General features: G+C 31.5%; 1 protein-coding gene across 2 annotated transcripts in view; it reads left to right on the forward strand.

Annotated features, from left to right (window-relative positions):
* The window catches only part of LOC148307240 (homeotic protein empty spiracles-like), a 61,921-nt gene that overhangs the window by 8,114 nt on the left and 26,041 nt on the right, over positions 1–27,766 (forward strand). Inside the window, exon 2 of one of the 2 annotated variants that reach the window (XM_088263788.1) lies at positions 21,266–21,456. In XM_088263788.1, the coding sequence (XP_088119914.1) occupies positions 21,266–21,456 (191 nt within the window). The remainder of the gene's footprint in view (positions 1–21,265; positions 21,457–27,766) is intronic. The other variant, XM_088263789.1, reaches the window with a different exon arrangement.

The raw sequence follows: 27,766 nt of genomic DNA on the forward strand, positions 1-27,766 counted from the left end.
AAAATACAGACAGTATTTCTATATTATATCTTTAATTTTGTAAAATTTATAAATATTAAGTGTAAGTCTCTCTCCAAGCACAAGAGTTTAGTCTCTTTTAAGAAGAGGTAGGTACCTACCTACAGTGTAACTAGTGTAAGATATGAAGATTATTTTCAACACTCTCCTTTGCATTCATCGTTCACTTTGTGTAATACCACTTAAAAAAAACTACTTCATGTCTTCCGGTTTCAGAATAACAATTTCATCATCAGGTTAAATGAAGTCTTCATTTGACATGGTGATGGAATGGTTATTTTGAAACCTAAAGTCAAAAAGTTGTGTTTTTATGTGGTATTACACAAAGGGAACGATGAATGATAAGGAGAATGTAATATTACCATATCACAAAGTTAACAATGCTTTTAATATACACACAACTGTTTGAGAATCCTCGTTTTACCATTCGAGTTTATAAGTCATTTGACACTATATAACTAAAAATGGAGTATTTTTATCTTTCGACGACAACAAAAGACGAATTAAAATTGGCTCAAATCATTTAAAAAGGGGCGCTTCACAAATGTCACCCGGCCTAACAATTCTTCACCCTTCCACAAACTCACAGATAATTGGTCGATTGTTGCTTTAGGATACATAATACATGATGGGGTGACTAAATTGCCAGTAATTTCATGCCGTCTCGTTCACTCTCGCCTATCTTCAGATGAGAGAGAATGAAATGCAAGTATCTCTACCTAACGTCTAATGGAAGATGGGTGTTTAGAATTATTAATAGTTGAATTACTTTTAAAATACAGGATATTAAATAATGAAGTTAAATTAAGACAGTTTGTAGTATCTGCACTCATGATTGAAAAATAAGTTGCTTGGTATAGTACATTTATGTTTTGTATTTTAAAAGCATTGTCAACTTCGTGGTGTGTTAACTTTGTAATATAACACTTTTCTTATCATTCACCTTTCATGTTAACATTGTAATGTAACACCATTATTATCATTCATCCTTCATTTAACTTTGTAATATAACACTCTTCTTATCATTCACCTTTCATGTTAACATTGTAATGTAACACTATTATTATCATTCATCCTTCATTTTACTTTGTAATATAACACTCTCCTTATCATTCACCTTTCATGTTAACATTGTAATATAACACTATCATTATTATTCATCCTTCATGTTAACTTTGTAATATAACACTCTCCTTATCATCCCTGTTCATTATTGTTCTCGTTTTGTAATACCTAGCATAAAAAACGCTATTTCATAAATAAGGGTTTCGGAATAACCATTCCATCAGCAGGTCAATAGTTGTCAATGAGTATTTTGAATGTCTTGTGTATCTATGTGTAGTCTATAGCTGACCTGATATAGTTAACTTTTTGGTAGTAATGGCAGCGCTATCTATTGAACGTAAAATCAACACACGCGATACTACGTATTGTTTATGGGGGACTGCGTGCTTCATTTTCTGGGCATTCCGAAAACATGCACAACTGAAAATTAACGATTTTTTATATATGACGTTGTTGAAAGGAGTGAGCGACATCTTAGGATCCGTTTGAAAAACGAACCCTGCCTTTTCTCTGCCAAGAAATTCACGAAATAATTTATTTTTTGCAAAATTATACATTTACCATTAATGTTTAAATGATTCTAATGGCGTATTAATTCTTACCTTTCGTTTTATTAAGATAATTTCCACCTCGAATTAAAATCGAATTAAGGTAATAACTCAATAGTTAGGACCAAGTTTATAATTGTAAGTTTACCACGGAATAACTAACTGTCAGACAAGGTGTGTATGAGGAGATGCATGAGCGTGAAAGAGGCGAAGATAGTTTGCAAATACAGAGTGGTGTGGTATTCTATTCTCTCTGCCTACCCCTGCGGAGAAGCGGAGTTATGATCAGTTAGTTAGTTGAAATGGAATAAGAAAATTAAAATAACAATTAAGGCAGGATATTCGATAGTTCGCAAATGAATTTTATTTAAACACGGATAACATTTAACGAAATCGATATTTTTTGCTTAAATCATCGTTTTTGTATTCAAAAATATTTTTTTTTCCAAATAAATTTATTGGTTTTAATCTAATAAGATATTGAAATAAATATATGGTTTTGATAAAAAAGACTTTTTGAAAGGTAAGGAGTTAAAAAGAATAGAAAAATATTTTTTCAAAATATATTCTAAAAAAAAAAATGTGCGCGGACACGCGTGTGGCTCCTCGCTCATCCGGTCGCGTGTTGAATTTTATATTTGAGAGTATACCCTTCCAAGTCCGAGCATCCCAGGGCTTACGACCTGGCATTTGGCCGGATTAAGTGTTCACCTTATACACTTGTGTAACGTTTACCATTCTGCCCATTTTTGAGTATCCATATTGTATTATTTGAAATAAATGTATATACCTATATATATATATATATATATATATATATATATATATATATATATATATATATATATATGTAATAAAATAACTAGGTACCTACCTATACATTTTATTAAGTACTTACAAAAAGTACCTACATAAAACAGTTCTACCACCATATGCCGCATGCGTCGCTCAGAAGAAAACAAAAGACTTCCGATAATATAATTAACTGTCAGAATCAGATAGATAGATAGATAGATAGATAGATATAAAATTATTATAAAGATAAATTTAGAATAAACTTTAATTACAAAGCAACACATTGTTTATTTTATTATTATACACCCACTTTACATATTATTTACACTTAATTTTCAAAAGGAAAATATTACCACGTTATAAAACGACAATTTTGTTAATTGGAAATGAATTATGAAACATTAGATGTATTAAAACAATTACTACAATATGTTCGGAGTGAGAGAGAAAAATTAGAAGATGATCAAAGAAAACGATTAGAAGATAATCAAAGAAGACGTGGAAATCTAAGAACTAGTGATAAAATTAAAGATAAAAGTCCATGTAAGATTTGTGAAAATTTAAATAAGGGAACTCGATATCACTCTGAAGCAACGTGCTGGTTTAAAACAAAGGAGGATGATAAGATTAATAATAAAAATGAAGACAAACAAATAACACAGAAACAGTGCTTGAAAAATGAAAATAAAAATAAAGTAGAAAAAACTTCTACGAAAGATAAAATAAAATATACTCCAGGAAAGAAGAATTTAGAAGTAGATTGTCTAAGCAGGAATCCAGTATTAAACTCGAATGAAAATGCAGATGAACAATTAAAAGTTGTAAATTTGGTTAAATTAGAAAATATTTTAAAAGATCAGAATAAAAATGAAGATTTACAAATTACACAGAAACAGTGCTTGAAGAATGAAAATAAAAATAATGTGGAAAAAATTTCTACAAAATATAAAATAAAATATACTCCAGAAAAGAAGAATTTCGAAGCAGATTGTATGAGCAGGAATCCAGTATTAAAATCGAATGAAAATGCAGATGAACAATTAAAAGTTGTAAATTTGGTTAAATTAGAAGATATTTTAAAAGATCAGAATAAAAATGAAGACATACAAATAACACAGAAACAGTGCTTGAAAAATGAAAATAAAAATAAAGTAGAAAAAACTATACTCCAGGAAAGAAGAATTTAGAAGTAGATTGTCTAAGCAGGAATCCAGTATTAAATTTGAATGAAAATGCAGATGAACAATTAAAAGTTGTAAATTTGGTTAAATTAGAAGATACTTTAAGAGATCAGAATAAAAATGAAGGAATTCAAAAGAAAAAAACAAATGGATTGAAAAAAAACTGTGTCTACTTTAAAAGGGTCAAGAAGAAAAAAAAAATACAAAAAAAAGAAAGAAAAAAAAGAACGGAAAAAAGAAAAAAAAAAGAAAGAAAGAAAAAAAACAAGAACGAAAAAAAGAAGGAAAAAAAAAAGAAAGAAAGAAAAAAAAAACAAGAAAGAAAAAAAAAGGAAAAAAAAGAAAGAAAGAAAAAAAAAATAAAAAACTTTATCATATCACTAAACTTATACCAGTCCCTTCACTACAAGAAGATGATCCGGAGGACGAGTGAAAATTTTACTATGAATTTTCATCCCCAAGGGGGGAGATGTAATAAAATAACTAGGTACCTACCTATACATTTTATTAAGTACTTACAAAAAGTACCTACATAAAACAGTTCTACCACCATATGCCGCATGCGTCGCTCAGAAGAAAACAAAAGACTTCCGATAATATAATTAACTGTCAGAATCAGATAGATAGATAGATAGATAGATAGATATAAAATTATTATAAAGATAAATTTAGAATAAACTTTAATTACAAAGCAACACATTGTTTATTTTATTATTATACACCCACTTTACATATTATTTACACTTAATTTTCAAAAGGAAAATATTACCACGTTATATATATATATATATATATATATATATATATATATATATATATATATATATATATATATATATATATATATATATATATATATATATATATATATATATATATATATATATATATATATATATATATATATGTATATATATAAATATATATATATATATATATATATATATATATATATATATATATATATATATATATATATATATATATATATATATATATATATATATATATATATATATATATATATATATATATATATATATATATATATATATATATATATGTATATATATATATATTTATATATATATATATATATATATATATATATATATATATATATATATATATATATATATATATATATATATACATATATATATATATATATATATATATTTATATATATATATATATATATATATATATGTATATATATATATATATATATATACATATATATATATATATATATATATATATATATATATATATATTATATATATATATACATATATATATATATATATATATATATATATATATATATATATATATATATATATATATATATATATATATATATATATATATATATATATATATATATATATATATATATATATATATATACTTCCATTAAAATGTTAGTTGATATTTAGACCTCCATTTATTTTCCTATAAAATCTATAGACGTGATAAACATTATAAAAAAAAATATGAAAGGTGTGTTGTGATGGTTTGGGCGTGTGGATCGAATGGATGAATAAAGAACGGTTAAACAAATTTAGTATGCGAATGTGTTTGGTATTAAAAGTTGAGGAATATCGAGGAAAACTTGGCATAATTAAGAATTTCAAGTACTTGAAAGTGGTCACGTCAGGAGTTGGAATAATATATATGATATGATATGACATATGAGGAGATGTCGCTTACTCCTTTCAAGAACGTCGTAAATAAAAAATTGTCAATTTTCAGTTGTGCGTGTTTTCGGAATACCCAGAAAATGTACTTTATCCCAGCAAATGCGGCATATTTTTAACTTGATATTTACCCGCTACAGGGCAGAAAACGTTGTTTTTGCATTTTGAAGAAAAGGTATTGTTTAATTATTTTTTTTAAATATACTTAATATTTTTCAAATGGAGAAAAAACCTTCAGGTTTTACTTAAAAAAGTTGTGTTGCAAAATAAAAAAGTGCAATAAGTGGCTTGATATTTATTTTTAATACATTGTATTATATTCTTAAACTTTAAAAACGTTCTCCTGAAAAATCAAGTTTTTTGATTTATGACGTTCTTGAAAGGAGTAAGCGATGTGTGAATGTGGATAAGGCACAGATTGGTGCGGCGTTTTATTCTCCCTGCTTACGTGCGAAGTGACGCAAGTCGAGTAGGTTGGTGCGTTTTTATAATCGATATAATAACATGTATCCAGTTTATACAAAGTAAATATGACTCGTTTTGTAAATCTTGCTCTTACCTATAATAATCTCCCACTAATCGTGGCAATTTACCACGAACGCAATGCGAGCTACAAGATGGCGCCAATCCGCACGGTATGTCGCGTGCACATTACAGTCCATTCATTACGTAATTACACCACGATGTTTGTACTGAGGCCGAGTTCCTACCTAGGTACTACTCTACCACACTCGACATCAGCAAAGTTTGTCAACTGTCACTATAGGGACGTCACCATAACACCTTCTTCTTCCTTAAGTGTCATGTCGGGTTCCCCCGACGTATCACTTGTGAGAATATGTACCTACCTATTTTGGGCAGTCCGAAACAACACCTTCTTCCGACACCTCTTGGACCCTCGATCTTACCCTTGGTGACCAGTTGCCGTAGCTTGTACTTTTCCCCTCTGAGCACATGTCCCAAATAGGGCACATTAATATTCGAGCGGATGTCAGGACAGAAGAGTGTGGCGTTCCATCCTCTCTGCAACCTCTTTAGAGAAACGGCTGATGGCAGTATTAGTATCAGTATTTTTAGTATTTATAAAATTATATAATACAATAATATTCTAGAAAAATTGGTGACGGATTTACAAACATGTATATTTATTTAGATTGGCAGTGACAGGGATATTGAAAGCTTTTAAATGTAAATTCACAGTAAAATCGGGATACAATTTTATATTGTTTCACATTTTCAATAAATTTCGCAACATAGTTTTTTAAAAAATGCTTTGCAAGAGCAGATCTGTCAGGAAGCCTAGATGCTTCTGTATCAGATCTGGGGATGCGGTGGGACAGCTTTAAAAAAAAACAGTAATATTTGAAAGAAAATTGTTTAAGACATGGAATGAAATATGACATGGCCGAATAATGCAGTCTATTTAAGATCTACCCACTTCCATTATCCATTTATGAATAGCTATTTTATGTTTAGTTTTTATATTTAATGACTTTATAGATAATGGAAGAAAGTTGCACAACTTTATTCCATAATAATCAAAGGTCTTTTGAACAACAGAGGTATGTGTTAGGGTTTTTTTGTGTGTTTCTTTGTTTTGTATCTTTTAATTCTATGTACGTTACCATAAAATGTGTTTATTGTGATTTGTGTGCTTAGCTGTGACGTGCTTTCTTATGTTATGTAAGATTAATTCTCAAACGCATATGCATACAGATGTAAAGATTGTATTAGCATATAGTTGTTTGACTTTTATGAGATGTAATTTGTGGAATATTTCCTCTCGGAACATTTATTTATTATTATCCCAATCAATATAACATTTTATCAATCTCACTGCGCTTCTTCATGCGATATTATATGAAACATCTCATTAAATTGGCTGTTGACTGAACGTTGATTGATTGTTGAATCGCTCGATCAGAGCTGCCATTATGGCCGGGGCAATTTGTTATTAAATGGAGTCAGTAATCTAAGGAAGTAAGTGTCCTAGTAAGTCTTTATTGTTCTTAATAACCCTAGCGGACTTCATAACCGGGACTGCCTGGAGGTAAAGAGTTTATGTGAAAGAACGGTGGAGAAAAACTCAAAGTACCTACCTATTAAAAAAAAACATGTGTAAAATAAAATAATAACTACGAGTAGATTTATAGTTTTTTTCTGATATATGGATTTTATTGAATCAACCGGTTTTATCGTTACCAATACATCAGACTAGATGAAGGCTAGACAAAATGTTATATATACAACAAGGCAGGGTATGAAACACATTCAAAACGTTGTATTTTCAAATATATCGCCCACTCCTTTCAAGAACGTCATAAATCAAAAAATTTGATTTTTCAGGAAAACGTTTTTAAAGTTCAATAATATAATCCAATGTATTAAAAATAAATATCAAGCCACTTATTGAACTTTTTATTGTACAACAGATCTTTTTTGGTAAAACCTGAAGGTTTTTTCTCTATTTGAAAAATATTTAGTAAATAAAAAAAATATAATTAAGCAATATCTTTTCTTCAAAATGCAAAAACAATACTTTCTGCCCTGTAGCGGGTTAATATTAAGTTTAAAATATGTCACTGTTGCTGGAATATATCACATTTTCTGGGCATTCCGAAAACATGCACAACTGAAAATTTACGATTTTTTATTTATGACGTTCTTGAAAGGAGTGAGCGATATGACGATTTATTAACAAATTCATAATTTTTGTAAAATACGTGAAAAACGCCCTCTTTAGGGGTTTTAAAAGAAAAAATATTTGATAAAAAACAACTTTAGAGAACTATTTCTCTTGGACCATTGGATTGTGGCCACCGTATATTATTATTTATCATGTAGAGCGAACAAGAATGTTAGGTAGTCGTATAAGCAGACGAGATCGTATCTCGGAGATGAGTCGCAACAATTAAAATAACAAAACTAAAATGGGCGCAATAAACTTAACACGTATCAATCAAATACTATTTTTTATATGTTCATGAAGACATAATTAATTGAATTGCCATTAAATTTAAATATAAAATAAAACACCTGATGAGACCACTTTTTGAGTTTTTGACTGGTGAAAATACAAACATAAATAAAACAAAAATTTAACCATTTGTATTTTCGTCTGTTCATGAGAACATCCGTAGTTCTCCAAACTAGTGTTGCTTCCATTAATAAACTCAAAAGTGCGATTAGCCAATGAATGTAGTCTTTTTTAGGTTTTTGATAGAGATTTGACGTTTATATGATGCAGTACACTATGCACCATCGGGGTGCGGACGAGGGTTTGAAGAACTTGAAGAAATCGAAAGAAACAGTCTACTTCCGTCTTTCTTTTGCCAACTTTATGCTTCGCTTCCATACGTTAGAGTTGAGACCAGGACTCCGTTGTGTACTGCCAGGATAACATGCGCCCAAAATAAATTTCTTTGATTAAGCGTGAGCAAATCCAATTTGATTTGACACATTTATTACGTGTGTGAATATATGTTGTATTATACGTTTTAATTAACTCAACGCGTATATTTTAGTAAAATAAAGATATAAGGAAGCGTTTACTCGTGTATTATACGTGTGTATAATTTTTATATATATATTTTTTGTTTAAGCCTAACAAGAAGCAATAAATCTAGTAATCATCAGCGAACCTCTATAACGTATGGACTTGTAAAGCCTCAATTAGTTTAGACTTTCTTGCTCTGTATAATATTACAGTTCACTTCATAGGGTGATCAGAAATTAATAATATTTAGTTTAATTTTTTAAAATATAATCAAAAAAACATCTAACCAACACGCCGCTCACTGCAGGGGTAGGCAGAATGAACAGAACGTCACACCGATCTGCCTTTGCAAACAATCTAGCCTCTTTTACAATCATGGGTATCGTTTGATGCACCTCGATTATTTCGACTTCTGTCATAACCACATTCAAGTATTTGAAATACGTTATCATCATTAAGTTTTCCACGGTCTTCGGTTATTTTAAATTATAAATTTGAATCACCCAGTTTTCGGTTACCAATTAATAAGAAATGATTTTTTTTCAAATCACACGTTAATTCTCGCTAGTACGCCTGAACCCCCTTTCAACGCATCGGCCTACCTGCCGCCAAATGTATGTTTTTACATTCGCATAACAGCCGCAGTTTAAGCCACGCCCACATCCGTGGTAGTTCATATTATAAAGATACTTTAGTGTGATATCTACAAATCAGTAAAGAAAGCTTTTTGTACAGCATTATTTCTTATAATTTTCATACAAATTTACTGACGACACTTAACCAAAGATGTCTTTGTGAGGATAGAATTATCCTTTTGATTGTAATATCAACTAAAATCAGTTAGAAATCAAAACTTTGCATCCCAGGTTTAACGTTTTATTGATTTATTTTTTCAAGTTTTCTTGTTAATTTATCACATTTCTGATCTAGACACACGATAAAATACGTGCATAATAGTTATATGTACCATATTTATTGGTAAAACCGTAAAAGTTAGAATTTTATGAGATTTATAGAGTTAGATTTATTTTTTATAACTCGGTTGAATTTGAACTTTTTTCACGCTTCAAACACGCCAGCGTTATGATTGGTCGGACTTATTTGTGGTAACAAAAACCAATCTGCAGTGCGTGGTACCTTTTTCTGCATTTAAAGATTATTTCGATAGATTTATATTATCCACTGACACTTCGTGATGGAATTGCATTTTTAATATATTATTAGATTAAAACCAATATTTTTAGCTTTTCCACTTTATTTTTATTTGACCAGCGACCGGGTTTCGTCGTTACCGACATCATCAGACTGGTCTGATGATGAGTCTGATGATGATGAAACCCGGTCGCTGGTCAAATAAAAATAAAGTGGAAAAGCTAAAAATATTGGTTTTAATCTAATAATAGATTATTTCGATGTTTGTTCTCGTTTTTACAGGTGCAAAATATTAGCGCCTCATTGTTTGATAAACCATATCACCTCCCCTCCGGACGGGGCAACTTTGTTACTTGCGGGGATACATTCAATTAGTGTCTTTGTATACATGTTTTGAAAAAAAAACTGATATGCGGATGGGTTAATTTCTTAAGGGAGGCTGTTGAAATTTTGGGGTTATTTCACAATCACCCTGTAGTCCGTTGTATCGTTGTTAAAGCCTCCTTATAAATATCACTGAGCTTCGTGCTGTGTGTGTTTTAAAACTATTAAAACGTCACAGCCGTAACTAGGGTAGATAATTAACTTAGTTGCTTAGCCTTTCCGCAGCGACTGCAGGCGAGCTAGACGAGCGGCTGCTGAGCCGACACACTCGTCTGCCTGCCAAGCCAAAGGCTGCCATGATTCATAGTCACTTGTCGTGATAAAGCTCAGTTTCGCATGCCATTCATATGATAACTTTTCGAAACGAGAGCACACTTTGGCTGAGAATCGATGAAATGTATCGATGGTTATAACACATAGATATATCTCGTTCACTCCTTTCAAGAACGTCATAAATCAGAAATCGTCAATTTTCAGTTGCGCACGTTTTCGGAATGCCCAGAATAGCAAAAGAGGCATATTTTAAACTTAATATTTACCCGCTACAGGGCAGAAAGTGTTGTTTTTGCATTTTGAAGAAAAAGTATTGTTTAAGTATTTTTTTAAATTTACTAAATATTTTTCAAATGGAGAAAAAACCTTCAGGTTTTACCTAAAAAGATCTGTTGCACAGTAAAAAGTTCAATAAGTAATATTCAATGGCAAATACATTGTATTATATTTTTACACTTTAAAAACGTTCTCCTGAAAAATCAAGATTTTTTATTTATGACGTTCTTGAAAGGAGTGAGCGATATGTGTAGTTCAAATTGGAAAAATAGTGCTTGAATCACTAGAATTTCACTAGAGACATCTATGATGAGATGAAAAAAAATGAAAGAAATAGATGTCTCTAACATATAGATAATCTTAAGGGTGTATTCGCAAATATACAATTCAGTATGCGACCGACTGCACGAGGACCCGCACGTTTTTGAATAAATATTGGAATTTGATTTTTTTAAAGAATTTTGATAAATTTTTTTATTCAACTCCTTATCTTTTAATAACTCTTTTCTTTTCAATACCAAAAATGTGTTTGTATTTTAAATATTTGATCATACCAGGATTTCTTCGGTCTTCCTCTGCTTCTATTACAATTGTTGTAATATGTACATATGTATGTATATTTTTATATACAAATTAAAAAAAAAATACAATAAGGTGAAAAGGCTTACTTTTACAGAATCGCAACAAAAAATAAATCGTGTATCGATAATACCAAGTTTCATGATAAGTTTTCTTCGATCTTCCTCTGCTACTAGTTCCAACTACATTCGCCTAGTAAAATTGTTCTACCGTTCATTCTTCACACATTCGTTCCACACGCAAAAAACATCTAAACACATCTTTCATAATTAAAAAATAAATCTGTTTCTAAAATTTTGTCTGTGATGGTGTTTGACTTTGGGTAGTTTAATATCTACCTACCTTTTATAATTTACAATTATCTACCTGCTAATAAATTTTATATTTCAACTAGACCATTTAGGTTCTTCTGTTTGTCTCGACAAAGGGACGAATTAGGTATTAATTTTATCAAATATTTTAAAAAAAAAATTAGTATTTATTACATTTTTGTTAATATGTAATGTAACTACATTTTATACAATAAAATAACAACTATATAGTTTTTTCCACGTATGTACTTATATTTTATTTGACCAGTGACCGGGTTTCGTCTTTACCGACATCGTAAGACTGGTTGGAGGCTAGACATAATCTTATGTTATATACACAACAAGGCAGAGGTTAAAAACCATGATTTTACAAAAATTTATTATCATTGAACTTAATTTAAATTCATTAGGTTTTTCAGAATTTTTTATGTAAAGTCATGGTTTTCAACTCCTGACTTGTTGTGTATAAACATTTTATCTCTCACCAGGCTGATGATGTCGGTAACGACGAAACCCTGTTGCTGTTGAACTAAAATATGCATTGTGGAAAAAACTAATAACTTAGTTATTTTATAATATAAATACATTTTTTAAAAATATTTTGAGTGTGTTCGAATACTTGTTTACAAATATGGGGTTTTCCACTTAGTTTAGATAAATTATTATACGTTTTTACCATCTGTCACACGTGTAGGTACTTTACACAAGATCACTTGAATGTTACACGCGTGTAAAGTGATCACTGAACCAGTCTACGACAGGTCGTAAGACCCGTATTTACAGGCCCAGACTCCCACTTCAACGAAGTAATAATTTGCCTTTAAGTATGAAATAATAAATATGAAATAAAAAAATGGGTTGCTCCAAAATATTTTTTTTTATTTGATTAGTTTTTAGTTATATCTCATATTATCATAGTTTTGGAATTAAATAACTATTTAACCAAAACTCACATGTAATCAAAGAAACGACAGTCAAAGTTTATTCTATAACATATTATTATTTTATTATTTAATTTAATCTTCCATACTATTTTCTTCAACAAACTCCATAATAGTGTCAAATTATAATATCAGAGTGAGTAAAAATAAAAACACAAATATTTTGTATACATATAGGGCATTGCATCATATAAACTCAGTGTTATCTTGATCGTTAACACACGAAGGAAAGGTGATTAGCCTTCCAATGATTGAAATAATCACTTAAGTATATTTATTAGAACCCCCTCTGGGAATCGAACTCGGGACCTCCAGAACGGTAGCCGAGCGTGCTGACCATTACACTGGCGGACAATTTATAAATAAATATATATATATATATATATATGTATATATATATATATATATATATATATATATATATATATATATATATATATATATATATATAAATATATATATATATATATATATATATATATATATATATATATATATATATATATATATATATACATATATATATAAATATATATATATATATATATATATATATATATATATATATATATATATATATATATATATATATATATATATATATATATATATATATATATATATATATATATATATATATATATATATATATATATATATATATATATATATATATATATATATATATATATATATATATATATAAATTCATATCTATTTAGGACCTGTTTAACGAATAGTTTTTTGTACAATCTCCAGATAGAATAGTAGAGTATTTATCAAATTAAAATAGACACGCCACGGGGCCCAATTATGGATATTTTATGGCCTTTTTATGGGATTATTTAAAGCATGTTTCCTAAACAATATCTTCGGGTTAGCGAGCCAACCTGTATACTGGGATCGTACTGCCATCTAGCCACAGATTATACTTTATGTTATTACACTACATGTATGCCATAATCGTGTTTTACAATAGGTCAATATTTATTTTGGTGCTAGCATATCATCGATTTGAATGACGCTTCATTGAGGCATTACAAATAACGAGATGAAATTACCACGTTTCGAGTGTGTCCAAATACTTGTTCACAAATCTGGATGATCTCCAATTAGGAGTTATATTTTAAATATATATATATTTTTTAAACACCAACATAAATGAAAGAATATGGATGTCTGGGCATTTACAGGGCTGACGACCGTCATAGGCTGTTTAAGTGATCACTTTACACACAATTTTTTTTTAATATATTTTCTAGCGTTTCTCAAGTATGTAAATATAATCCAGGTTTCGAACTTCACCTATGTACAAATGAAAGGGTTTCGGATAAATAAAAAGATTGCTTCATCCCATCATAGATTTCTCTCGTGAAGTCTATTGAATTCAAGGTATATAGAATTTTTAAGAAATTGAGTAGCGTGGTTGTCAATCATGAGTGGAATTGGTTAATATTACACGTGTGTTAAGTGATCACATAAACCAGTCTATGACGGTCGTAAGCCCTGTAAATGCCAATACTTCCATATACTTCTTCGTCTTTGTTGAGATATCAAAAAATAATGTAATGAGATGAAAAACTAAAATTAAAAAAACTATATAAGTACTTAAATTATATTTATTTGCCTAACTCCATAATATTATATTCTAAAAAAAAAGAAAAAAAAAAGTGCGGCTTCTCGCGCATCCGATCGCGTACTGACTTAGTATATTTGAGAGTACACCCTTAATCGTTTTGTAGAAACATTACCTTGTTAGTTAAAAAATCATCCGCTTTATCACGTTGAATGTTAAATAGATTTTTAACCTATCTACATATTTTTAACCCTTTGGCTACCAGGTCTTTTGTGACTTGTGACTATGCTAGAAATACCGCGATTTTTAGATCAATAAATAAAAATTTAAATGTATTCGATAATTTATAAAGACTCTGTGCCATTGTTGAATCAAAACTGTTTATAGATTATATCATAGGCGCCAAGAAAATATCTGTCTGAATTTAGTTAACTACATAAATGTATACAACCTTATGAAAAATCAATTAACATGTAGGTACATGCTGCTCGCTTAGTTTCCACCTCTTTTTTACGTCGTCTTTGTAGACTATTAGGGTTAGCGCTTATCGTCCTCAGGTTGTAGGTCCCTTCTATCATATACAAAGTCACCTGAGTCAGTCATGCCTTCGAATCATGTTACCTTTCTGCAGCATCCATGATTTTTTTGGTCTTCCTCTAGATGTCTTTCGAAGAAGGTCCACGGCGATCGCCTGGTTCATAATATGTTCAGGTTCTGTACGTCCTATGAGCCCATACCATCATAATTGCCTTTACTCTACGTTACTATTGATGTCAGGCTTCCACAAATGCGTGAACTGTTTATTTTGTCTCTAAAGAACACTCCAGCTGACCACTAAGCATTCGCATTTCAGCAGTTTCTAGTTGCCTAGAGTAGGTGTTATACATCATCCAGCATTCGGAGCCATAAAGGAGTGCAGGTCTGACAATCGTTTGGTAGACTTATACCTTACGCTTGGCTGGCATTTTTGGTTTGCATCAAAGTACCTACCAAAAGCCGATGTATCGAGTTTTGGTATCCAAAGGGTTAAAGTACAAAAAAACACATCATTACGTCACTAGGTATTCTCTTATTAAAATAATTGTGTTACTACCTCATCTCGAAATAGCCCAAAGGTGTGTATCGATCAAATTATTGATAATTTAAAGGTAATAATATTTAAATGAAGTTGAATAGTAATTTGTCCGGTATTATGAGCCCGATAGCCGTATGGCGGCGGTAGAATTAGTGTAATAACTATTAAGCACCCAAGAATAATCATTTCAACAATACTTATAAATATTCAATCAATATTTCTTCAAGGTGTAATAAACCATAATCAAAAACAAACAATGTCTCGAACAAAACAGCTGCCGGCCAAGGAATGTCAATCTGCAAGGAAATTGTGGCTTCCCAATTTTGCCAAAGATGAATTAAGCCAAGTGTGTGAAGACCCTGAGGAGCATATCTGGCAAGAGTCTACTAAATAGAATAAGGAACACCGGGATAAGAGAAATTTTCGAGATCCAAGATGTCGTTAGGTGGGGAAGACAACGCAGGAGACAATGGTAAGCGACAAACACGAATTTGGCCAAGTGTCAGAAATGAAGACAGAAAAAAATTAAGACTCTAAGGATCATGTCTGGCAAAGTCCACAAGATAGAATAAGGAACACTAAGGTAAGAGAAATATGCGAGATCTAAGTGTCGTTAGGTGGGGAAGGCAATGCAGGAGACAATGGTAAGCGACAAACACGAATTGGGCTAAGTGTCAGAAATGGAGACTCCAAGGAGCATGTCTGGAAGAGTCTACGAGACAGAATAAGGAACACCAGGATAAGGGAAATATGCGAAACGGAATAAGGGAATAGGGAAATATGTCGTTAGGCGGGAAAGGTAACGAAGGAGACAATGGTATGCGCATGTAAGGAGAATGGAACCATCCAGACTCTCCCACATTGCATTGCACGTCTTACTCCAAGGTAGACGACTCCAGGGCAGACCAGCAAAGAGATGGATGGACAGTTGGGAATCGACATCGCAGAAGGATAATCCCTCTTAAAAATAGGCCACAAGGCCTACACCAAGCAGAAAAGGAAAAAAAAGAAGAAGAGTTGTGGCGTTTGAGAATAATGTAAAGAATTCCCTAAAAGCAAACGAAGATGTGTTAAAACGAATAAAAGAAAAAAATCTACTTAGAAACAGTAGAAAACGGACAAGTTAAGATAAATAAACTATTTCTAACTACAACATTTTGAGTGTGTCCAAATACTTGTTCACAAAATCTGGATTATCTCCAATTACAGGAGTTATTTTCATATTATTTTTTGACATCTCATCAAAGATGAAGAAGAATATGGAAGTCTGGGCATTTACGGGGCTTACGACCGTCATAGGCTGGTTTGAGTGATCACTTTACACACGTGTAACATTCACCAATTCTACCCATTATTGACAACCACACTACTCAAATTCTTGGAAGTTCTATATATATATGAACCAATTTAGAAACCTTGTTCATGAATCACTAAAACTTCACTAGAGACATCTATTGGTGAGATGTAAAGAAGCTTTTTATTAAGCAGAAACTCTTATATTAGTATCTTTCTTTATAATCCGGGATTCGGATCTCACATACTAATATAAGAGTTTCTGCTTAATAAAAAGCTTCTTTACATCTCACCAATAGATGTCTCTAGTGAAGTTTTAGTGATTCATGAACAAGGTTTCTAAATTGGTTCATATATATATAGAACTTCCAAGAATTTGAGTAGTGTGGTTGTCAATAATGGGTAGAATTGGTGAATGTTACACGTGTGTAAAGTGATCACTCAAACCAGCCTATGACGGTCGTAAGCCCCGTAAATGCCCAGACTTCCATATTCTTCTTCATCTTTGATGAGATGTCAAAAAATAATATTTCTAACTAACTAACTAACCACTACACTGCTTCTCCGCAGGGGTAGGCCAGAGAATAGAACGCCAGACTACTCTGTCTTTGGAAACATTCTTCGCCTCTTCCACATACATGCATCTCGTCACATATACCCGCCGATCGTTACATCGTTTTGAAAAATATTACTAGATAATTACGTTTTATTATTTAATTTTGTAATTATTTAATTGTTATTAGTAGGAATAATAGTCAGAAAAGGTCACAGGTTTTAGGTCAATGTGCCTTTCTCGATGTTTTCAATAAAAAGGTGTTTATTTTTTACGATCAGTAATTAATGGATACTACCAATAATTCAATGCTGTACAATTAAAACAGTATTTAAAATAAACTTAAAATAAAGTTATAAAAAAATACATAAAACTTAAAATATACATATAAATGATATGAAGAACGTTATTTTACATATCATTTTTACTTTTTGTATTTTAACATTTTAAGTACCTAGACATGTGTTATTTACTATTAATTAAAAATATTACAATATTATGTAACACGTACATTTTATTATGTTATTAAAATTAATAGGCGCACATAGCTAAGCACATGCCTACAGATTTCAAGGTCTTGTTATTTTTTAAGTGAAACTTCTTAGGCTATTTAGGCTTAGGCTTCTTAGGTTATAATCAATAATTGGACGAAAATTCAGAGTGGAATTTCAAGGACGCATCACGTTTATTTTACTTTCCACATTTCGTTACACGAGAGATAAGATAACGTAGAGAGAAGGAGAAAGAGAGCTAGACACGCCGACACCACGGGAGTGGAGAAAAAGAAAAAGGCGTATGACCAACGATATAATAATAATAATAATAAAACCCTTATCCGCACCCCAATGGTGCATAGGGCACTGCGTCATATAAACGCAGTGTTATCTTGATCGTTTACACATGAAGGAAAGGTGATCAGCCCTCCGCTTCAGGTACCAGTCCAGGATAATATTGAATAAATATGACAGTGAAAAAATCACTATAACGATATAAAGCGATACAATATGATAATAAGATTGTAGGTGTACACGTCTGACGCTATATATGAACAGCTGAAGTCTCATGCGTTCTGTAATTACAAAAGATGCATTTTTTCTCGTTATCTCGAAAAATTGAATCACGCACATATCACTCACTCCTTTCAACAAGGTCAAATATCAAAAAACGTCAATTTTCAATTGTTCTTATTTTCGGAATGACCAGAAAATGTACTATATCCCAGTAAAAGCGGCATATTTTTAGCCTAAAATTTACCCGCCACAGGGCAGAAAGTGTTATTTTTGTATTTTGAAGAAGAGGTATTGCTTAATTATTTTTTAATAATACTAAATATTTTTGAAATGGAGAAAAAACATTCAGGTTTTACCTAAAAAGAACATTTGCACAGTAAAAAGTTCAATAAGTGGCTTGATATTTATTTTTAATACATTTGATTATATTCTTAAACTTTAAAAACGATCTCCTGAAAAATCAAGTTTTTTTTATATATGACGTTGTTAAAAGGGGTGAGCGATATGTACATCTCATATTAAAAAAAAGAGAAGTAATAGTTTATATTTTTTAATTTTTCTCTCTTTTTTGTGTGTATATTAGGTTAAAATTAAAAAAAATTGTATGTAAAAAGAACTCCACCGGCAAGATACACAAGGCGGCTTGGTGGATCTCTGCCGAAAAATATTTTTAATATTTCTTTAATTAAATGTTTACAATTTAAGTAAAAAAAAGAAAGTTAAAACAAACGAAGGCATCGTTTAGGAAGTTACACGCGATGAGTTCGCCAACTTAATATGGACGCTAGGGTTATTTATTCTGTTTTAATGAAGATTGATCTCTGAGAAACACTCCACCATTGAATTGAGGGTAATTAAAATGGGATTCGTGATTCGGAAACGTCTGCCGAGCAGTTGAAGTACACATGTAATTTAGAAGTCGTTATCCATCTTCAAGTATTTACTTTTAAACTCCGAATCAACGTTTGCTAATAACCTAAGCGCGTCATGCGATGTATTCATTACCAAGTAAGCAGCGAGTGTAATTTTAGTTTTACTTGGTCAATACCACTTTTTCAAACCCTTGTCCGCACCCCAATGGTGCACAGGGCACTGCATCATATAAACGCGGTGTTATCTTGATCGCTAACATGTGAAGAAAAAGGTGATTAGCCCTCCGCTTCAGGTACCAGTCCAGGGTGATATTGAATAAATATTTGAGTGAAAATAAATCACTTATATTTATTTGACTCCCCTGGGAATCGATCGCGGGACCTCCAGTGCGGTAGCCGAGCGCGCTGACCATTAAGAACACTATTTCATTAAATCTTTTGTGATACGTGATTCGATTCATTCTGGATCATTTTTTCTTTTTCATTTAACCAGACTAAGCCGAAGCAATACGTGGCCAGTTACAGCTTGTTGTGAATACAACCAAAATTTCATTAATTTATTCGGCAGTCACTTTGTGATAATATCTTAGTATTTTTCAACTAATTAATTTGTATATAATTACTTAATAATTAATTACCGAGTTTTACTCGGTAAATACCACTATTTCTTAAAATCTATTGTGACACGTGTTTCGACGCATTCTGGATCATTTAAAAAAATGAAAATTGTGTTCCGATTTATCGTGTATTAAGCCTTAGTGATACGATTTTTACACAAAGTGAAGGATGAATGATAAGGAGAGTGTTATATTACCATACCACAAAGCTAACGATGCTTTCAAATACAAAATATACTAAATTCTTGTTTTATATGTTGGCTGCCTTTATTTTGGTAATTGTGCGAATACACGGGGTTGGAATTTATCCCGAATTCGTACGGCCTGTTCAAGGTATGCACAAAACAAAGGAATTAAGTTGTTACGAAGGTAAGGGGCCCTAAGAAAGTTCTTTCAGATCCCGAAAAATGCGGACAATTCGCCCCATTAAAGTTTGTCCCAAAACACACTCATTTGAAATAACAAAGTCTTTCTTTAAATCAAGAATGTACCCAAATACCTGTTAAACCATTTTAGTGATGAGATTTTCTCATATTTGTATGCTGAAATTGCTAAAGGCTTTTTTGTAAAATTGGTCTTTTTCAGGTGTGTTCAACAATGTTTTTCTGAAATATTGATTTTAATATTTATTTCTAGTGTTGGGGGAGAAAATGTCAAAATATTTTATTGTAATCATACTTATATATTCACAACATTTTGGGTGCGTTCAAACCTTTGTTCACAAATCTGGGTTTCTCCGCTTTGGGGTTCATTTTTACATTTTTGACATCTCAACATAGATGAAGAAGAATATAATGTGATCAGTTGAACCAGTCTAAGAGTTCTATATTCTTTATCATCTACGTTGAGAGGTCCAAAATGTATTCTTACATATTCAAATTTTAAAAAAAAGTGCAACTCCTCTTCCTGACCTGAAAACTTTCAAAAATTTAAAATACTTGATCGCTCCTATTTCCCTAGGTCTTCCTCAGCTTCAATTTCCAACTACATTTGCTTCGTGAACTGTTCTTTTTTCACTCATACCAAACCGTAAACTCATGTCAGCATTCGAACATCTACCATACATGGTTTTGCTGCACTGAGAGATTGATCGCATTTCGACTAAGTTCAGTCTGTTTTCATCATTATTTTGCCAACTTCATCATCCAGTTCCATACATTAGGATAAGAAGCATTCTGTTGAGTACTGCCAGTGATATATTATATCTTCTTTCTGGCTTTATCCCAACTTATCGTCTTCGTAGACTGTTGGAGTCAGCTCTCTTCGTCCTCAGGTTGTAGGTCCTTCTATCATATACAACGTCACCTAGGTCATGCCTTCGAATCATGTTACCTTTCTGCAGCATCCACTAATTCATTTGGTCTTCCTCTAGATGTCTTTCGAGAAAGATTCATAGCAATCGCTTGGTTCACAATGTGTCCAGTGACCACGGAAAACTTGGCATGGTCAAGTATACTTGACCATGCCAATACAAAGCGCAAGTGTTTTTTATAGTATCTTTTCCACTTCATCTTAACTAAGCGGGTGTTTCTCACCTGAAGTAATAGGTAACTTCCTGTTTCCAGGACCCGACATCCCCGGCTTCCTGCTGCAGCCCTTCCGGAAGCCCAAGAGGATAAGGACCGCCTTCTCACCCTCGCAGCTGCTCAAGCTGGAGCACGCCTTCGAGAAGAACCACTACGTCGTCGGGGCGGAGAGAAAACAGCTGGCCCAGTCCCTCAGTCTGACGGAAACGCAGGTAAATAAAGAAACAACTACAAACTTTGCTTTACGCGTGGCTCTGGCTTCTTTTTAACCCATATGGGTTTTGTCTTATGGGATTAGAGTCTTGACTCCAGTCTCGCCGTCTAGGATCGCCTTATGGATATCCCGAAGGTCACCACCAAACCCTTATGATGCATGGTCAGCAGTCCTGTACCATGCATCTTATGGTCTATATCACTCACCTCCACACTTACAATCAGGGTTGTTCCTTTTCCCCCATATCTAGAGCAAGTAGTTGCAGCAACCCTGCTTCGTTCTTACTCTGTTCTGCTGTACCCACGCCCTTCGAGGCAGATCAAAACCTGCTACTCGAACTGTTGGGTCCACAATTACTTGTTTGTTTGTAACATGTTCAGTGACCCGTCTTTATTTCCACATTCCCCATGTGTTGGTTTGGTGTGCCTCCGCTGTTCAAATTAGTTTACGGGATTAGATCCTCTTTGGAAGTGGGTGAAAAATATTTCCAAACGCCGGCAGATGGGGTAAGAAACATTTAACCTTAATTGATTTGTACAAAGAAATGTATTTCTTTACTAAGCGACGTCAGTATGCAGAGACACTTTATACCTGAAAGTGTCGATTCTTTATTTTTTTCAAAGCAACACAAGTAAATTGAGTCTGATATTATAAAATAATTTTTAATTTTTTTAAATTTGTAACAGTTACTTGTTTATTTATTGAACGGCTAATGCCTTTAACATAATACATATATACAATATCTAATATAAAAATACACTAATGAATACACTAATAGAGAAACAAAAAGTCTTAAACATACATAAAATAAAAAAAAATAACAAATAGTAAGTACTGGTAAATACACGTCTCCTTCACACACTATCAGCGAGCAGAGAAAGAGAGTGAAACACAACGTTTAAATATATCCGTTATAACTTGGAGAAGAAATGCTGAGAAAGTACAAACTTCAAGGTGGGTAACAATATATTAAATAAATCTATGATTTTAAAAGCATTGGCTAACATGTGAAGCCACGGAATCGAAGAGAACATGGCATAGTTTGCATTATGTAAAAATACTGCGAATATAGATTTTTGCCTAGTACCTCTTCGACGCACGCTAAGCTTTATTTGATTTGATTTGTTAATGAATTGAATATAAATGTGTGACTAAGTAGGTATATGAATACGAGGATTACGAAGAGGTATTGTTACTTGATTTGTAACACTCATCCATGGATCTTCAAAAAAAGTGATATTTGCTTTAGATATGTTATTCTAGCTTCGAATAATTCTAAAAACAAAGAGAGAGAGTACATACAAACAAGTCACTCCATTTTCATTTTCCCAAAGGGATGATATCCACGATAAAAGTCTGTAAAGCAAGAAATAATTGTGATATCGGATAATTTAATTTAACAGGGCAAGACTTGTCACTTAGTTGGGGCGATAATCGTCGCTGGTTTCGTAAAACGCTTAATTTTAGGGGAGTGGCCGTGTTAACATCCTCTAGTTCATGTTCCCCTGGGATGGAACGGCTGGGGGAGCCATTATAATAAAGTGCAATAATAATAAAATGGGTTTGTGTTAGTTATAAAGAGCAGTTGCGATAAATACACACAGTTTGATGTTTAATTTAAATTAAGTTGGTAAATAATACAGTTTTTAAAACATAGATCAATTAATTAAATTTAAACTATTGTATTTGAAAATTCAAAAGATTTTGTTGTGTTTCTGTTGTTTAAAAATACATGTTTTCTACGATTTATCATAGGACATATGCCGATTCAAATGTCAATTTCACCACGTTTTCACCAATTCGTCCATTAATTTCACAATCAAGTATTTGAAGTTGGCTGATATAAGTATATAATTTTTAAAAATTGTATTGGTTTAGGGGTAGGTAGAGAGAATAGAACGCATTTCATGCATCTCCTCATACACACCCGCCGATTATTACGACTCCTGACCCGGCCGCTTTCAAGTATTTGACATGACCTGATCGTACCTGGAGTTTTCCTCCGTTTTCCTCTGCTTCTTTTTTCAACTACATTACCGTTCTGTCCTCACTCATACGTTCCACAGGTCCAAACCATCTCAACACACCTTAAGTTTAGCGATAATGTAATTTATATTATTTATAACAAATTTATGTGGCGAATGTAATTGGAAAAAGGAGCAGAGGAAGGCCGAGAAAAACTTGGCACAATCAGGTATGCCAAATATTGAAATATTGAAAGTCAGGTTAGGAGTCGTTATAATCGTCGGGTATGTATGAGGAAATGCATGAACATGGAAGAGGCGAAGAATGTTTGCAAAGATAGAGTGGTGTGGCGTTTTATTCTCTCTGCCTACCCCTGCGGGGAAGCTGCGTGATGTTTAGTTAGTTAGTTAGTTTTTTAATTTATATTTGAAGCAATAACTTTGTGATTTTCCATTCCATAATTAAAATATAACTTTGTTTGAAAATCACTTTAATTATTTTATTATAAGTTAATTATAATGTCTACCGGTTTCGAAGGTAACTTATTTTAACTTATTTTTCAAGACTGATTAATACTAAAACACTATCTACGATAAATGCTTATTATTAGCCTTCTATTCTTTCCTTACTGTTGGTTTTCTTATGAATAAATGCATAAATATGAGTCTGCACTGATTTCACATAATTCATACATCTATATCTAGTTAGTGGTGCGGGTCTATCGCAAGGGTGTTTTCTCTCCACGGGGTAGTTTACACCATGACGATCAATAATCGTCGATCATCCCCTAAAGCCCCAGAGCACCAAGCCATTTAGGGTTGAGAGATTTGTTCACCAAGTGTAACGGAAAATGCAGTCAGAGGGTGAGAGTGAGGAAAAAATATTAATAGCACTATTGTGTATGAAATAGAAAACAGTTTTAAGCTTTTATTATTATTTTAATGTTTTATATTTGAAAATAATGAATTCAATCGAACAAGTATCTGTTGTGACGCGTGATTCGGTTTTCATATTCAAACACCGTATATACAATACGGTGATTTATTATTAGATTAAAACCAATATTTTTAGCTTTTCCACTTTTTTATTTGACCAGCGACCGGGTTTCGTCGTTACCGACATCATCAGACTGGTGATGTCGTTAACGACGAAACCCGGTCGCTGGTCAAATAAAAAAGTGGAAAAGCTAAAAATATTGGTTTTAATCTAATAATAAATTAAAAATGCAATTCCATCACGAAGTGTCAGTGGATAATATAAATCTATTACAATACGGTGTTTGAAAATGATGCGGAATGCATCGAAACACGCGTCACAATAGATTTTAAGAAAAAGTGGTATTTACCAAGTAATACTTGAATTAATATGGATAGATATTACCACAAAGTGACTGCCGAATATACGTTTTGTCCAATTTTCACAACACTAGGTAAATTACGTACATTATTTTTTGTTTTTGTAAATTATGGGTACTAAATATGTAACTTAATATTTCAAATTGCATGTAATTATTTTCCATGTGAAATTACACCTTAAAAACGGCGGTAAAATATCACTAAAACCGTTGCGAGGGAAAATAATTTGCTGATAAAACTTTTCGCCTAATAAATAAACAATAACGAGTCGAGGGCAGTCATTAAGGAAAGGATTACATCATGTTTATGGGCGAATTTTGAATTTTAAAACAACTTTATTACATTTTTATAGTACGGCCGAATCTGCAATGACCTTTACTATGATTTGGTCCGATAAGACCCGCTCACGTGATTAGGACCTCCACGCACGATACGTTTCGTTCGAGCGACCGATATTTTAATTATTTTATTAAACTTCATGTACAGAAATGATAAAGTACATTGGCGGGCTTATTGCTTAAAAGGCATATCTTTCAACAAACCAAAAACACACTAGTGATATTGGTCAAAACGTTTTATAACATATATAGCTGTTTGAAATCAGAGGGTAGATAGTACTTGAACTTTTAAAAAAAATTACAAATTGATGATATTAAGGAAGGCAAAGGAAAACGGGAGTTTAGGGAAGGAGGTAGAGAGAAAAACTTAGAGAGGAGGTTTGATGGACAGTTAGGATACTAATGATAGATAGTAATGTCTCAGACGTTTCTTAAAAGTTTTTAGCGAAGGTGCATTTTTTATAGCTTTTAGTAGTGTTTAGTTAATGACATGATCTTTTATTTTTTTAAACTCTTTACCTTTCAATAACTCTTTTCTTTTCAAAACCATATATTTATTACGAAGAAAAACTTTTTTTATTGTAAAAACGGTGTTTAAATGAAAAACATCGATAACGTAAAATGTAACCTGTATTTTCAGAAAATTAAGTTGCGACATAACGAATACTTGGCCTTAATGGTATTCTAATCTATCTTTAGTGCAAATATATGCATTTATTAAATTGAAATCTCCAATGATTTCATTCATTGCAGCGAAATAATAATTAAATTGTTAATTAAAACTGTTCGTGAAATGCGCCCTTAATTTGAGATATTTCATGAAAATTACAATAAAAATTATACATAAGCAGGTAGTTGTATGCCAACTAATGTCTAACGTAAACAAGCTGGCAATTGCCATAAAGATTACAGCGAGAGTGTAATACCCTATTACCGTCCCATTTTAAAGAAGTTAAGCCTATTCTATTACGCTTAAATCATTAAGATTTAAAGGCTCGATAAATTATTTTGACACTTCTTTAAAAAAAATTCTACATGTTTTTTCAGCCTCCGTAGTATAGTGATAAGCGCGTTGCTAACGTGCTTAGAACATGTGTATATATGTATATACACATGTTCTAAAACCAATGTCATGTGTATATATATGTATATGCACATGACGATTATTCCGACTTTAAATCCGAGAACTTTCAAGTATTTTAAATACATCTTTAAAAAAATTAAGTAATTTAAATTGCAAAGTTGAACTGCGTGAATAAGTACAGCGATAACACTCTCCTTATCAATCATTGTTAACCGTTTACTTTGTGTAATACTCGTACCTCTTAAAAACTTTTTAAAATGTGGTACTACACAAAGTGAACGATTAATGATAAAGGGAGTGTTATATTACCATACCTCAAAGTTTACAATACTTTTAATATGCAAAATACAGCGAGAGATATCTATGTGAAATATATATATATATATATATATACACACAGAATACAGACTATATCTACAAAGGAAACATTGCTACAATAGCATAAGTGGATAAATGATCGTTAATAGAAACAGAGGACGGTAATAGGGTACCTAGCCCTGCGTTACAAGTAAATTATATACAGGAACCTATTTGAATATTAAAATAATAATTTGCTCGGTAATCACAATGTGTTTAAGTGTAATTTAGTTCCTCAGCTAAAAATAAGCATAAATTAGTGCTAGTTTCCTTGCCAGTTATATTGCCTTGGGTAATTTCATGTATTGTGGATGGAAGGGGTGAGCGTAATTAATTTATAAGTTATGATTAATTTTTATACGACGTGGAGAGGGTTAGGTGTATGTATGGTTATATGTTAGATTGTATATAAATATATACATTTTATTACTGTATTATGAGGTACTTTTATGTAATTTGGGTCACTAAAAAAGTTGATATATGGAATAGAGAAAATATGTACCTATGTATGTTTACGTATTTATCATCAAAAAATTATGAATGTATGTATATATATATATATATATATATATATATATATATATATATATATATATATATATATATATATATATATATATATATATATATATATATATATATATATATATATATATATATATATATATATATATATATAATAATAATAATAATAATAATAAAACCCTTATCCGCACCCCAATGGTGCATAGGGCACTGCGTCATATAAACGCAGTGTCATCTTGATGGTTTACACATGAAGGAAAGGTGATCAGCCCTCCGCTTCAGGTACCAGTCCAGGGTAATATTGAATAAATATGACAGTGAAAAAATCACTTATATTTATTTTACCCCCCTTGGGAATCGAACCCGGGACCTCCAGAACGGTAGCCGAGCATGCTGACCATTACACTACGGAGGCGGATATATATATATATATATATATATATATATAAGAAAGAAATGAAAACAATTGTCGTTTTCGAAACTAGTTGTAAATAAAAATAAAACTCAATTATGTGGATTATTCAAGTGTTTAATTTTTTAATAAAATCCTCAATAGATATTTTCTTTTCAAAACCATATACATTTATTTCTAAGAAAAACTTATTTAAAAAAAAAAAAAAAAAACTTAAAACTTTATTCTAAATAAAAACGGTGTTTCATGAAAAAATCAATTATGTCGAATGT

This window comes from Brachycentrus maculatus, unplaced genomic scaffold (genome assembly GCF_059751285.1).
Source record: "Brachycentrus maculatus isolate JH-2025_06_01 unplaced genomic scaffold, ASM5975128v1 h1tg000203l, whole genome shotgun sequence".
NCBI classification, from domain to species: Eukaryota; Metazoa; Arthropoda; class Insecta; order Trichoptera; family Brachycentridae; genus Brachycentrus; species Brachycentrus maculatus.